General features: G+C 37.0%; 1 protein-coding gene across 3 annotated transcripts in view; it reads right to left on the bottom strand.

Annotated features, from left to right (window-relative positions):
* Window positions 1-12,502, bottom strand: part of SASH1 (SAM and SH3 domain containing 1) — a 160,595-nt gene that overhangs the window by 59,943 nt on the left and 88,150 nt on the right. For all 3 annotated transcript variants that reach the window (XM_044423043.1, XM_044423033.1, XM_044423051.1), the window contains exons 5-8: window positions 11,126-11,166; window positions 10,277-10,363; window positions 7,736-7,848; window positions 6,894-6,995 (exon numbers count right to left, since the gene is read on the bottom strand). In XM_044423043.1, the coding sequence (XP_044278978.1) occupies window positions 6,894-6,995; window positions 7,736-7,848; window positions 10,277-10,363; window positions 11,126-11,166 (343 nt within the window). The remainder of the gene's footprint in view (window positions 1-6,893; window positions 6,996-7,735; window positions 7,849-10,276; window positions 10,364-11,125; window positions 11,167-12,502) is intronic.

Here is a 12,502-nt window from a genome sequence, read left to right on the forward strand (position 1 = left end):
TTCTGGTAACCTGTTGCAAGCTTTTAAAATGTGTGGTTCGCAGGAGAGGGGAAGAGTCTCATGGCTTCCTTCAGTAAACAGAGTAAGTGCTCTGCTATGCTATGTTAGTTGAGAGAGGCCTTGGCTGAGATGCTGCCAATCATTATTACCCCAGGATTTACACAAATTAGACTACTGCAATGAACTCTACATGGGGCTGCTCTTGAAGATGATTCAGAAGCTGCAGCACATGTAGAATTAATAACTGGGACCTGAACCAGATTAATAACTGGGACCTGAAGATGCAAACATATAAGGCCAATTCTGGCCTACCAGCGTGCGCTGCCTGTATGCTTCTGGTCCCAATTCAAGATGCTGGTTTTAACCTGTAGAGCTTCACATGGCTTGGGATCACAATACCTGTTGGAACACCTCTCACAACCATGATCTACTCAGATGCTATCTTCAACCGCTGGGGCCTTCCTCCAAGTGCCAACTCCATGGGAAGCTTGGAGAGCAACAACAAGAGTGAGGTCCTCCCTCTAAAGATTCATAGAAACACAGAAACAGAGCGAGCCAGAAGGGGCCTCCCGGGCCATCTAGTCTGACCCCCGGCTCCAGCCAGCTCTGCTCACGACATGTGGATGGCTAGCCTATCTTTGAATGCCCTCACCGATGGGGCCTCAACCACCTCAGGGTCCTAGAATTCCTTCCTCACATCTTTAGAAGGACCTTCTTGCTGCAACCCACATGGCACCAAGCTTGTCACCTTTTTAGCACCAGGTCAAGGCAGCCCTTTATGCAGAAGTTTACCCATAGGCTTCTTGGTTATTCATAGGCCTGAGGGAATTATTCAGTTGATTCTTTTTCTTTGCAGGATCTTTCTTACTATTCACTAGGGGCTAGATATTCTTGATTCTGATAAGAATTGTATAATAAAGCCATTTATTTTAGGCACTGTTTCCTTTATTCTAATAGAATTAGTATCTTCTTTGCTACTAACTCAATCGCCTTGATCTTTCCATGTTCTGTCTATCTCATTATTGCTCAAATTCTGTATATCAGGTCCAAAACAGACCTAAGAGAACTTCTGGTTTTGAAACAATGGTTCAACTCAGAACTGCAATCTCTCTTCCACTAGATATGCCACCATAAAGATTACTAGCTCTGTATTTAACCTAAACAGACAAGATATACCTGTAGGCCAAGCATGGTATCTATTATTCTGCAATCCTCTGACACTGAAAACATCCAATTCATCAAAACAAGCATCTCAGCATATAATAAAACCTGATTTTAAAGTGACTGAAGTACAGCATAATCTATATTTATCCACAGACCTAAGACTCACCATGTTCACAGTTCTGGCTGTACTATTTATGCATAATAATTGCCAGGATTCAATAAGATGAGGCATCGCAGTAAACAGGTATCAGGAGGAAAAGGGTTAAAACTGTGCACACACCCTTTTTTGCCTGCTCCAGTACAAAACAGCTTTTCTCTAATAAAAGCAGCCACTAGGATTTTATTTTGTGTATTTCTGTGCAGGATATATTTATATCCCAAGGTAGGCTCTTCTGCAAGGCATGCCTACAAATGCTAAAACAAACAAAATATTCAGATTTTATAAACCTGTAAAATTGAAATTTTAAAGAAAATAATCAGGTTTCTTTAAAATCAACAACTAATATCATTCCTCTGTCATTCTTTAACACAACAGCTAATATTATTCATTTGTCAAAAAAAAATCTTTCCAGTCTGAAAATGAGTGAAATCACCATAAGAAATAGCAAAAAGTAAATCTTAATGCTGGTGGCAAACAAACAAGAGATATTTAAAAGGGGTTTTCCCCTCCAAGAACATGATGAAATGGAAGAGTTTGGAGAGGAAGCTGGTTTTGGTTTGGGGATCTGTGTGTGTGCTCCTGTGAGATGATGCAGACTACAGGAAATTTATTTTACAGCATTCACAGTAAGAATAGTATATTCCACACAGGAAACTGGTTAACTCTTGGCTTTCCACTGAACATAAAATGAGGAATTAGGAAGCTGTCACATATGAGGAATGTGGGAGAAAGTAAATGACAGCATTTTAAGGTGGAATGAAGGAATGTCAATGAAGCCCTGCCTTTCTGTCCAGTGCCATCAAACCTGGAAGTCAACTAGGCTGGCTCTGCATAGATATAATCTGAACATCTTACGAGCAGTAGCTTCCAATTTTATTTCTGTAAATCCAATTGACAAGCATCTCTTTCTCATTCACATCTAATGGCACAGCTTCAAACATGACCTTATCACAAGGAGCAGCAAGTCTGGGCCACAGCCATCAAAGAACATTGATTTTAACGTGGCCCATAACCTAGTACAGTGGCACAGAAGCTTTCTGGACTGCATTGCTAGATGCAAACCTAGGCAGTGACCTTCATACTCAGTTACTCAAAAACTATAGGCTGCCATATTTACATGCAAATACATAAGCATGAATGCATTTATTTATTCAGTCACAGATACATGGAGATGGCAACAAATACAATTTAACCAAAGCCACACGTTTCTCTTTGGCAGGCATTGAAGGAATGGAACAGAGGATAAGCCCCTGTAGACAAAAAAGTATGAATGATGCCTTATAATGCTGCCTTATACTTGAACTATACTGGGTCAAATTTTTAGTCTATCTTGCACTGCATTATCTATTCCAATGGGCAGTGGTTCTGCAGCAACTCAAGCAGAGAGTAATCCTTTATCTGAGAGCATCTACACACAAAAATATATGTACTCTGCCACTGTGCTAAGGCCCTTCTTCCCTTATTAAACTGTTAGGGATGAAGAGGAGACTGAAACAACCCTTTATCAATTCATGAAAATTTTGGTGGCGAGTGGGGAAGATAATGGATGATGGTATTATCCTTTTTGGTATGATATTGGGGCAGGGAAAGAAGATAAACTGAACATAATCACTGAATGACTGAAAATCAAGAGGTAATCCTAGAATCATACAGTATGTCTGAGAAGTACCTTAAGGTCACCTACTCTCAGATCTGGGTGGTAGGTGACAGATATCTATGGCTGAAAGACCAGGATCAGGGATAATGGAAATGGATGGAGGTCTTAGTGGGGTATGAGAGGACCAGAAGCAAAGATGAAGTCAGGAACAAGCAAGGTTCGGATATCAAGCAAAATTTGGCAGGTCCAAAAGTAGAGCCAGGAAAAGCAAGGTCAGATACAGACGAGGCATGGCATATCCAGAAGCAAAGAAAGGAACAAATTAGAGCCACTTAGCAGCAACTCATGGCTGAACCAAAGACAAAAAGCAAGTAGCTGGCAAGGGTCAGATACCAACAAAGTGTGGCAGGTCCAGAGGTGAAGACAAGGTCAGGAATTGGCAAAGATCAGATACCAAAAAGGTATGGCAGAACCAAAGGCAAAGGTAAGGTCAGATACCAGCAAGGTGATCTAGGGCCAGAAGCAATGTAACATCAGAAAGGACAAGAAACAGGTCCCTGGCAAAATGGGGTCAGACCAAAGGCAAGAGCAGAAGAAAGAATCAAAGCACAATCCAAAGCAAGACTAGGCACAGGTTCTAATGCTTGCCAATACCTACAGGTCTGACCAACAGACTGGAAATGTTCAATTTACATTCCAATCCCCAAGAAAGAAGATGCTAAGGACCATTAGCATCCAGTATCAGCCCCAGGACCATTGTATTAATTTCCCATGTAGCAAATTGATGCTCGAGGTATTACAGCAAAGAATCTTGCTCTGTATGGAGAAAAAAATACCTGATGTTCTTTCTGAAAAGAAAAAGGAACTTCATATCACAAATATATGTCGGTTACTGGGGCACACCAAAGAATTTCTGAAGATGATTAAACCACACTTTATAGGCTAGAACAAAGCATTCAACTGACTGAATCACAAGAAGGTATGGATGGTTCTCAGGCGGTAACCTGTATCATGGCCAAGAATCTAGTCTTAGGATGAAATATGGAGAAACAGAATGGTTTCCTATAGGCATATACATCAGACAAGAGTGCATTTTATCTCCCCATCTGTTCAACCTGTATGTAGAGTATGTCAGGAATGGGATTAGGATCAGAGGATTTGTTGGTAGAAGATACACCAATAATTTAAGATATGCAGATGATACCGCATTACTGACAAAAAGCAGCAATGAATTGCAATGATTCTTGAGCAAAGGGAAAGTGCAAAACCAGAACTTCAGCTGAACATTAAGCAAACAAAAATAAGGACTATGGAAGACTTATACAACTTTCACATCAACGGTGAAGAATAGGAAATTGTGAATGATTTTGTATATATTATCACCAATTCAAATAAAGACTGCAGCCAAGAAAACAGAAAAAAAACTGAAGGGTAGCAACAAAGGAACCGGAAAATATTGTGAATTTGAAGGAGCTTTTACTGGAGACCAAGGAAAAGATCACCCACACTATTATACTCCTGATCACTATGCATGGGCGTGAAAGTTGGACCATGAAGAATGCTAACCAAAAGATAACTGATGTGTTCAACACATGGTGCTGGAGGGCTGTCGAGTAAAAGAAAGATGGACAAATGGCTCCTACATCCAATCAAGATAGAATTTTCCCTGGCAAATACGACCAAACTGAAGCTGTTGTACTTCGGGTGTCATGACAGGCAGCGAAGACAACAATGTTAGGGAAATTTGAAGGCAGATGCAGAAGGGAAAGACCAACTATGAGATGAACTGGTTCCATGAAAAAAGCCACAGCCTTGAATTACTATGAGAAAAAGAATTTTCTCACTTTTAATTTCCTCAGTTTTCTTGTTGATAATTTGCAAAGTGTCAGTGCACTCTGATGATGCAATATTATAATTAAAAATACAACTGAAATGCTGTGTCACTGCACCACTAGCTAATAATGCCAGATAGAACTTTCAGAAACACATGAATGTATCTCTTGTCTGGATATCTTCTGCATCAACATCAAGAAAGTCTTTAGTCCGTTTGATCAGAGAACTGTCATTTCCTCTGCCCCATTTATTCTCAGAGCAGAAAAGGGTTGATGAATGTCATGTCTTTGCTACTGAAAGAATTAATGACAAGATGTTGCTTAGCATGAAGTTGATTATTGCCCTACTTAGTTATCCTCTCATTGTTGGGTTTTGCTACTGACCCAGCACAGTTGCAGTTGGATGTTTTCCTTTTACACTACATTGGATAATGACTCTGAAAATATATTCTATGTAGCATGCCACCTGCTTTCAGTCTGTGATAACACTATTATTTGGTTTTGGAGTGGAAGGGTTCACAGATTAACTGTTTGTTTGAAACCCATTCTGACTCATATGCTATGAATAGTCCAACCCAGGAATATTAACCCAAATATATACCCTATACAATGGCTGTCTTGACATATTCAGAAGACAGACAAAACATGAGCCTAGAATTAGCACTGCAGTGACAACAGAGAGCAGACACAGGGGAGATGGCAGCCTGTCCTTTGCTAATTGTTTCTGTATTGTAGCTCAGCAAGGGTTCTAACATATCAATATGCCCCTAAAAAAGTGTTAAATGTTAAGAGATTGTGAGGAAAGAGCACCATTTATATAAATTGCAAAGTTTTGCCACGACACAGGCAAACAGATTTAAAAAATATAAAAATGTGGTCACTGATATCCATGCAAATAAGTGTACTTATTTTGTTTTGTCAAGCAGTTCTTGCGAACACTCTACAGTGTATAAACTCTACATTTTATATTTTAAGAACTGCTCAACAAAACAGCACCTTTCCTCTGTAGCTGCAAGTTATTATTACAGCGATATAAACACACTGATTAGAGCTCAAATCCTACTTAACACCCTGAGATGTACTTCTTAGTAAATATGCTGAAGACCGCACTGTTATTCTTACAAGGGAGCATTATGAAATTGATTAATGAAAATTACTATGGGTTCCATCCAGCCTTAAATTTATTTATTTATTTAAAGTTTTTATATGCCGTCCCCATTGCTACACAGCCTCGGGACGGCTCACAACATAAACAAATAGAATAACATTTACAATTACAATTTACAATTAAAACTTGGAAACACACTGGCTGCATAATTAAAACTATAAATATTAAAGATTATTAAAATACTGTTTGAATAAAAAGGTCTTGGCCTGGCGCCAAGTGGATGTCCACTTGCACAATGGAATCCTTATTTCGATCCTCCCTCTGAAGCCCCTGCATGCCTCCAAATCTATTTCGGATGGCCCCCCAATCCTTCTGAGCAGATTTGGGAGAAATACAGGAATTGTTGGGAGAACAAATCCATCCTTCATCAGTGTCTGTTACACTGGCAGACAGACACTGTTGGAAACAACCCTGTATTTTAAAATAACCAACATGTATTAAGTATGACATGTTTTCAGATAATCATCTTAATTTATACTTTGGTATGGAGCAGGCTATAAATCCAACAAATGGACAAACTTTAGCTAGCCACAAGAAAACAACCAAAGTGTTCATGGAAAAAGTGACCCTTACTGGGATCTGAAGGTGTAAACATGTTTGGGATTGGTCACAGAAGCATTAGCATCTTAGTGGAGTTAAAGCAAGTTAAATCTTATTCTTATTCTCTTCTTCTCAGGCTACATGTGTTCTTTGGAACTTGTACCATCTGGGAAATGAAGAACCCCTTATGGAAGTAATTCATTCTCAACTGTAGGAAAAAGAATACCTAAATTACTGTTTATTTTTATTTTGTATTATTAATAGATATCCAAATTATATCTGATAGTGAGAAGATCCTACCAAAAAGAGATCAAATTTTTAAAAATAAGCATTCTAACTAAGATTGTGTGAAATCGATTTCCCAGTTCCACTGAAAAGATGGAAAAAACATTATCTGAAGGTAATTTCTGTACCACAGAGACTGATGCTTACGTTGCAATTAGAAGAACCATCAAATGTAGGATAAGGACTGTCAGGCCATTCAGAAGAATCCATGCTACCTGAGTGCCGATGCTGGGCCTCATATTCTTTAAGCTGAAATGAAAATGAAACCAGTGGTAACTACTGGCCTTGGCTGCTTGCTAAAAATATGTTTATTCAATTTCAATTTTTTCAGTGGAGTGATGAGCGAAATAATGCAAGAAACATTGAACATTATAGACTGCTGTAACCATAAGCCCACTGTTTGACAATACATTTCTGTCTGTTTTCTGGAAAGTTTATAAAGAAGCTAGTCACACATTGATAGACACACATAGATAGATGCAGGTAAATTCAGTTCTACAATATCATAAAAAGTTGATGTGTTCTATTACATTACTAATATACAAATATTGAAAATTGGTCCCCTCAAAGACAAGCAAGCTTTCTATGAATTGAAGTTTTAGCTTTAAAGAGTATGTGCATTAAGCATCACCATGCCGTGAGAAACAATCTTATCAACTTGAGGTTGAACTTTTATTCTTGGTTATGCTATGCAATTCATCTTTCAGTCAATATATACATATGCATACCATGCTCTGTTAAGAGTGATTCTCAAACTTTTTAAAGGCACTTAATCACAAAACCGCCTTCATTCAGAATGTATGGGCTTGATTAGACAGGGCACTAAAATCAAACATTACATTTGGCAATACCCCAGTCCACCAAGTAATTATGATGTCATACTCACAGTAGTGATTCACAAATGTAACCTAATTTATCATTTGGCATTGGCTGAGTACGACCTTAAAAAAGTTCAAAGAATATAGTAGTATTGTATTTGCATCACATACCCTTGCAAGTGCTTCCTCAATAGTGATCATCTTCTCCTTGACCATCATCATTAACTGGATCCGCTCCTCATCACTCATTGTGATCTCACTTGCCACATAACCAACATCTTCTCCTGGACATATTGGAAAGATGAAAGAATAAAGGTTTTCCAAATTAAAACAGATAGAAAATCAAACATACCCAATCATGGCTTCCCAATATAATGACCTCTAAAATATGGTTTCTGTATTAGTCAGCCTTTTCAGACTTAAATTAATCCTCCTTTAACACTTTGAGGAACACACCAACAAATTTTTTTATTTTTGAAAAATGACATGATCATAACTCTGTCACGTAGAGGACAGTAGCAGTGACAGGAGAGCTCTTGCCAGTTCCCCTATGCTTTGATGACTAAGAACCATGGGAAAATATTCCTTCTGAGGAACCTGTTTCACTTCCTCAAATCAATACAGTTAAGAAGGCATGGCCTTGAATACATTTATAGCATTTCAAAATCATTATGGACACTGGTAGAACAGTAAAAGAATTGCAAATCCAAAGTTTCAATTATTAGACTATTTCTAAACAGAGTCCCTGCATTGTGAAACAATTACTAACATTCTTTGAAGAAATTTAGTATATTTGCAGCTTCTCATTCATCGTCTTAAGACATATCTGACTTTGATAGGGTAATGTAAGAAATAATTATGGGACACAGTGGTTCTTGTCCTACACACTATGTTTTTAATTTTAATTGTATTTATTTTTATTTTTTATGATTCTGTGTATTTTTTGTAAGCAATTCTAGGTACAATTGTAGTGTAGGATATAAATAAATCACTGCATATTATAATGTAGTAATGCGGCTGTGCTTCCACCTGCACTGAAAGAACAGCCAGTAAGTTAATATTAGACAGATTTCTTTACAAAATCTTAAACTTATGTTGGCAAGCATGGCTCCTCTTGTCTTGTTATGTGGATACTGTATGCAGTGTAGCAAGGGAAGCTCAGCAGTTGATGATAATGGCCATATGACTGTGAGAATTACTGGGGGTAAAAGAAATATCACATCTAATATCAAGCTGTTCTGACAGCATTTGCCTAAGTATGCATATTATTCATTCCAACCTGAATGAGGAAATGTTATTCAATGAAGGAATATTTGCGTTAGATAATTTTATCGACATTTCACTGCTAATAGGTATATCATCTAAGATGACTTCTATACCTGTGGTTGACATTGTGCATTGCTTGTACAGTGTATACTAATCAAACTTACTAACTTAGGACCAGAGAAATCCCTGGATCATGTTAGTATTCCTCACCAAACAAAATTCAAGAATCATTCAGCATCTATGTCAGAAGGCAGGGTCATATGCAGGAAAGATGGATCATCCTCAGTTTATTCAAGTGATTACTGTGAAAAAAACCTAATTTTTCTTGCGTTTAAGCTATTTTAACTAATGAATGTGCACAGTTCAGATCAAATATTCAACAGAACATAACCAAAGCTGAAGAATGCAATAATTAGTTACAATTAGTATTATCTAAGGCATTTTGGGGATGTTACCAGCATAGTTTAAATAATCAAAGTTATGTATAATGACTACAAATATGATCTGAATTGTAGGACTACCAAATAAATACTACCAAATAATAATAATTGTAGGACTAGATAAGTAAGATCAGCAAACAGCTTTGACAATGGTTTTTTAAAAACTAAATAAGCGTCAGGCTGAAACCTAATAACATATGAGGATTCAGATGATGGGCAGTACCTTGTGCTGCCTGTACATCACACTAGCACAACAGGGAGCTTATGATTGTTAAAGGAGAACAGGTAAAAACACTTGCAGGTCTGGGAAGCCCACAGAAAGACCTCTGCCAAACTGTCCTGATCTGGAAACGAGCATTTCTGCCTCAAGCTCCTTGACAAAATGCTAATTCCCTGTTGCACAAGTACTACGTCCTGATGAAGTGCAGTGGTCCTGTTGGATACTGGGCATAATGCCATTCTTAAAAGTTTTCAAAATTTGCTGAATATTTTTAAATTTGACAAATCCAACTGAACTCAACAGCATTCTTTTATTCTGACTGAATTAAGGATATCAGTGTAAGATCTTCTTTTTTAACATATTCAAAATTTTTACTTTGAGAAAATTAAAGCACTGCAAAAGAAGAGTACTTTGTAAACAGAGATAGTCTACTTTTATATTGCTAAAGGCAAACTTATGCTTTAAGCCTTGTGGGACAACCGTGTAAAACTTCTTCATCCCATTCTGAACCTTAGCTTAGTATGGAAGAGTCGTGAGAGATGAGTAATGTCCTGTTAAATAATACAAGGTTAGAGCATGTTTAGCAGGCAATAGCACATAACCCAAACTTCTAGTATTGTGAAACTCTCTGCAAAAGATACTACTAGGAAAAAATTAAGACCATACTTGCTAAATTATTGTAACAGAGTACCTACATCCTTGTTAAGTGCCCATTAGTTATAAAAAAAGCTATTTTCTGAACTTAATATACAATTAATAGTAAAAGAGAAGAGCAATAAAAAGTACCTTTAGAAGACTGCCTCATTAATCCCTTTTGATTCTTTCTGAAATTTTGCCAGAAATATCTGTTCTTTTTTTTCCAATCTGCTTTGCCTAGTGCAAGACAAAGAATGCATATGTATAAATTTACAAACTTTTCTTCCTCCTTTTTCAGATATTTACTCACTGAATTCAGCTTTGAAAAAAAGTCAGTGTTATAAAGTCATCACAGCCACCCATAATTTGGAACAAGGAAGGATATAAAACTAAAAGCCATTGTAATGATATGAAAAATGCCTTTATTCATTTTTATAAACAATACTGGCAGTTAAAAATCACTCAACCTTCACAAATTAGATAAAAAAAACTTAACATCTACAATGTAATTCTATTTTCTGATTGATCATGCTGTTGCTTGTCAACTAGAAATGGAATGCAGCCTGAATTAACATTACCAAAATTTCTGTTTTAGCTATATTTTCTAGTTATCCCTACTGCAAGGAAAGATGGAATATAGGACAGCAATTGTACAGGAAAAGCTAAAAACCACATGGTTTTCATTACAGAGTATTTAAAAAGGCAAGAGAAGAGGGGAGAATGTCTCCAGTATTTAAATAAAACCATGTCGTTCCTTTGTCTGCCTAGCTAGCAAGTATAGCAATTGATACAATGTATAAGGAAATACTTCTTTAAAGGAACATATAATTAAAATAATAGTTAAAGTTAAACAAGGTTATTCAGAAAACAACTTCTTTTCCTGACACATGTAGTAAAACAACTGACTACTGCAAGAGAGCTGACAACAAGGAGACAGGTCACCAGTGAGGATGGTCTTAAAAAAGAAATAAAGGACCAAATAAAATGAAGGTTACTGACCTACAGCACTTTCTTCAGAACTTGATTTATGAAGGGAAAACCTAAAACACAAAAGAGAAAGAGAATGTTTGTGAGAAACATCTCCTATCCCATAGGAGTTTTCTGGCGTACAGTAACCAGGATTTGAAGAATCAAATGTGTGTTATCCCCCTCCCCACCACCCGCTTCTTCTTCTTCTTCTTATGAATGCACACTGAAGCCAGCCAAAGAAACAGCATCTGAGCTCCAGCCATACTTATACAATGGCATTAGCTCAGCTCCAGCCTAAAGTTCTGAAACAAGCTTCTTGTGACAGATGCAGAAAAATATGTATGGAGAACAAAAGAGTGAAAGACTTACAGGGTCAAAAGGAGAAATGTGCAGAAGAATGCCCTTACTTTCCCCCCTCTCCATCCCTGCAATTGTTCATATAGAGAATTAATAGAACGCGTCTTCAAAAAAAATAAAAATTCAAACTTTGATAAATATCCTTTGATATACATTTGACTTTGCCTTTTAACTGCTGCTGTTCGCAATATGGCATTTTTATACTAGAATCATAACATTTTGCAAGTACTAGCAGTCAGCTATGTTAGCATTAAGAAACAAAAGTTATGTTTCAAGTACAGCCAAAGTTCATTATTAGTATTCTGATTAGCATTAAAATAATAATATTAAATATATTAGCATAATGTTACATAATATCACAACAAAACAAACAGCTATATACATATTACTATGTTCTTCTCTTGAAGCCTAGGTGTTGAATCCCAGTAGTACCCAATGAAAATCTTTAAAGAAAATCTGAAATGGACCTAGCACAGATACATACTCTGGTTACACCAACAATTCCTCAAATAGGAACCAGGCTTACAGCCTGCTGGTTATTCCCAACAATTACTACTCCTACATCCCTTACTATCTTCATTCTTCCTTGTTTTGACAAACTCACTTCTTCACTTTGCTAAAACCATAAGGGAAATGTCCCACCTGCAATGTGAATACATAATATAGCAGTCAGGGTCTGGACTGAATGCTTCTAGAATGTTTGGGGCATATTCCATTCTTGCTGCTTTCCTTTCCTATAGTCTACCAGTATACAACCTAGCAAACTGTACTGATGTTGCTAGCACTCATTATCTTTAAACCAAAATATCTGGACAACAAACAAAGAAGGCAACCAAAATGGTTATTACCCCTAATGTGTAAATATGACACCTGATTAAATGCTACAGAAATACTTCCAACCACTCCTAAACTTGTTGTAATGAAATTCTACATAGCAATAACAACATGTAAGGTTGAGCAACATAATTCTTCCACTTAAGTTGACTCTTTCCAGTTAAAATAAAGATTATTCTTTCCATCAACTCTGGAGAAACAGTATGCTTAGATATC

Source organism: Varanus komodoensis, unplaced genomic scaffold (genome assembly GCF_004798865.1).
Source record: "Varanus komodoensis strain SLA01 unplaced genomic scaffold, ASM479886v1 scaffold1, whole genome shotgun sequence".
In the NCBI taxonomy this organism is placed as follows: Eukaryota; Metazoa; Chordata; class Lepidosauria; order Squamata; family Varanidae; genus Varanus; species Varanus komodoensis.